Raw genomic sequence first — 3,291 nt, 5'->3', positions numbered from 1 at the left:
ATATATATATATATATATATATATATATATATATATTTCCATTGACTTTAGGAATTTGTTTTCACAAGAAGCTATTAGAATAAAAACCATGTAAATATGTTGTGCTCATGTTGTATATTAAAAATTCACAAAGGAATTGCAGAGCGAATGGGACGTAAAAAGGAAAGAGGGGGACGGAGTTTCTCTCGCTTTTGGCATAGTGGGTCTCCAGGAAAGGGCTCGCACAACGGAGAAAATTTTATCCTATTGTGTATCAGTTTGACGCTATTGACTTTATCACCTTTGATGTTTCATCATTGTTTGAATTCACGTGTTATTCTTTAAACCTAATACTAGTTTGCTCATAGTTATCTAACTTGAAAGGAATTATTGTTGAATCTTTATATGGAGATATGTTTCTTTTATTGCTTAGTGGTATTATATAGCACAAAGTGATTTTGCTCTTAATTACAATAAGTAAGCCCATAAGAATATTTAACGTACATTTTTTGCACACGTTTATGAAAACAGATATAATGTTGTTGTGCTCTTTTTTTGTGATGATATAAATGTCAAAGACATATTAAATAGTTCTTTTTTTCTTCCTCGTATCGTAACTGACTTTATAAATCAACATATAGAAATCTCGTAGACAAGATTTGACTTCAATCTATGTTTATCATCTTCACTGTTGTTGAATCTGTTCTGATCTCCTATATATTGAATCAAATATGATATCAGAGTAATATGTAAATTTGGTTATCATTGTTTTCAATTGAATCCTTATCGTTTTGTGACCTAACAAAACCACAACTTTTCAATCCCTTAATTAATTGTACGCATTTAGTTAGCGCCTGAGCATTGAAATCAAAAATTACATCATAGATATGTTAATTGTATGGTTAATTCATTGTTCTTATTTATTTAATACTATCATTTTTAGTTTTATTTTTACCAAAAAATCATCGTCCATAAAAAACCCTAAACTCGTATGTCTTACTTTTCACAAGACTACGGCAAATTACACCTCATCGCTCGACATGATAATGCCTACTCCATAGACTATATATGAAAGATATAAATGACGTAATATTCTTAGAAGACCTAATTTTCAATTCACATTTATCACCAAAAGTGAAGTATCAACGTTTTAATTTTACTTCCCGAATCACAAAGGTTTTTTTTCCTTTTTAATCCTAACCATAACATCATTTCTTCCTTGTGTTAGCAACAAAGATTAAAATCACCGTTTTTACGAAATCTGATTAACATATTCAGACATGCCGGCCGGCTTTTCTACATTCTACAAAAATGTGTTCATTAGTAAATAGATTTCACTAACATTTAAAAAGACAATACCAACAAATTGAATTCTATAAAAAATTCTAATCCCTAACTGAACTTGGAATAGAATAAATATCATAATCAGGATATTCGATTGACATATATCGAGTTAGGGAACTTGATGATTGTAGTCATTGTTGTTCAACGTTCATATTCATTCGATTGACGTGTAGTTGTGGTTTGGCGATGTGCAACTCTAATTAAGCTAATATATAATAACATACAATAAATTCTATTTGTTAAATTTCGACATAAAGTTATATATAAAATAGGAGTATGATTAGTAGATAAAAGAAAGATTTAGAGTGTCTCAAATTTTGTGATATTTATGTATACACAAGTATTAGTTTTTATCTTTTATAAAAGTAGAAAACAAAATTAATATAAGCATTTAATTATTAATAGAAAAGATAAACAAATGCAATATTTTTTAAGAAGCAGCAACAAAAACATATTTCATTATTTCATAAAGCTTAATTTATTCTAATAATGCATGAACCATAGCCATTTCTCGATCTATCTCTTATTGTCTCCAATTCTCTCCCAACAACCTCATAACCAGCAGAACTAAACACCCTTATCACTCAGACCCAACTCCTAGAAAATCAATAAATTTCGGGGTTGATGGTGACGGAGGTGGTGGTTGCGGCAGGAAGACGTTGGCGACTGCAGGTTGCTGGTTATTGTTGCTCTCATACTTGATTGAGTCCAGCAAATTCATGCAAGAAGAAACAACTGCCATTGGATCTGCATCATACATTGACACCATATATATTTCTCCATTCGCCTGAAAACCACCCATTGCCCTCTTGCACTTACGACAATTCCCCACCAGTATCTCTTGTTCCTCCACTGCAAAACCAAATATTAATAGCATGAACTTTGTATACTGTGTTACATACAAAAGATATCGACACAAATGATAAATTACCATCAGAAGTCCCATTGAAAAAGGATATCCTCATGGGAGTTATCTCTAAACTGTTGTCGGTCATCCCGTGCTCGGATGGTCTTTCCAGAGGAACGAAGGTACTGCTACCAGATTCGACATCGATGGGGAGACGAACAGCAGTCTTGGCAGAAGAGGTCACCTTTGTGTGTTTCCTATACCCATTATGTAATGATTATTGAAATAATTACGGGTTATATATTCCTGGTAATTTTTCAAATACTAGATCCCATTGTTACCATACCTTGCATGATCATCATCCTTAACTACACATGCTTCTACATCCGCACCGTATTTCTTTTGTAAGATTGGGTTCCATTTGTTAAACCATCGAACTTTGCAACTATCAGCTACAGATATTTCACACAGAACAGCAATTCGTTAAATCAATTGACAAAATATACATTAATCAACAATAAAAGATTTAAGAAACTGTACGAGATCTCCCATGGAGTTGCTCGGATAATATGTTCCACTTCGTCCCCCCATGAGCCACCACATGCTTTAGGAGTTTCATGTCTTCCATTTTTGTCCATTGGCGTCTTGCCATACTGGTGTGACTTGCATGAGTACTGTAATGAGAAGAAAGAGAAACGATCTTCTGACATTTAATATTAACAAACTCAATTCACTTACTATACAATATATATGACGTGTTCTTGAAAATTCCAACTTACCGATTTCGTACTTCTTTCACCCTCTTCACCTCCCTCTGATGTTCATCAGAAACAACCGATTGAGCACTGCAAAAAAGAAAACATTAGTGCAGTACAAAAGATTTATGTAATCAATCTAATTAAAACAGGTTTAATTCGTATATCTATAGTAGATTTATTGTTTGATGAAACTAATATGACTCCAATTACCTTTGGGAAGAAGAGGATGCCATGATAGCTGTTGAGGAAGCTCTAGTAATTGGATGAATGAGTGTGGGTGATAACCTTCTTCACCAACCAATTTATAGAACTCAGAAGCCAAGAACAAGAAAGATAAGTGGGGGGAGGTAATGGGTGTTTTTT

General features: G+C 33.0%; 1 protein-coding gene across 1 annotated transcript; it reads right to left on the bottom strand.

Annotated features, from left to right (window-relative positions):
* Positions 1–1,903: 1,903 nt before the first annotated feature.
* LOC112512326 lies at positions 1,904–3,161 on the bottom strand. Its single transcript, XM_025118255.1, has 6 exons — positions 3,139–3,161; positions 2,950–3,015; positions 2,711–2,844; positions 2,517–2,622; positions 2,255–2,427; positions 1,904–2,175 (listed from the first exon to the last, which is right to left on the bottom strand). The coding sequence occupies exons 1-6, from the start codon at positions 3,159–3,161 to the stop codon at positions 1,904–1,906; spliced, it is 774 nt and encodes a 257-aa protein (XP_024974023.1).
* Positions 3,162–3,291: the final 130 nt, after the last annotated feature.

Source organism: Cynara cardunculus, assembly GCF_001531365.2.
Source record: "Cynara cardunculus var. scolymus isolate 2C chromosome LG 1, CcrdV1, whole genome shotgun sequence".
Classification (NCBI taxonomy): domain Eukaryota; kingdom Viridiplantae; phylum Streptophyta; class Magnoliopsida; order Asterales; family Asteraceae; genus Cynara; species Cynara cardunculus.
This window is presented reverse-complemented; position numbering and strand designations above follow the sequence as displayed.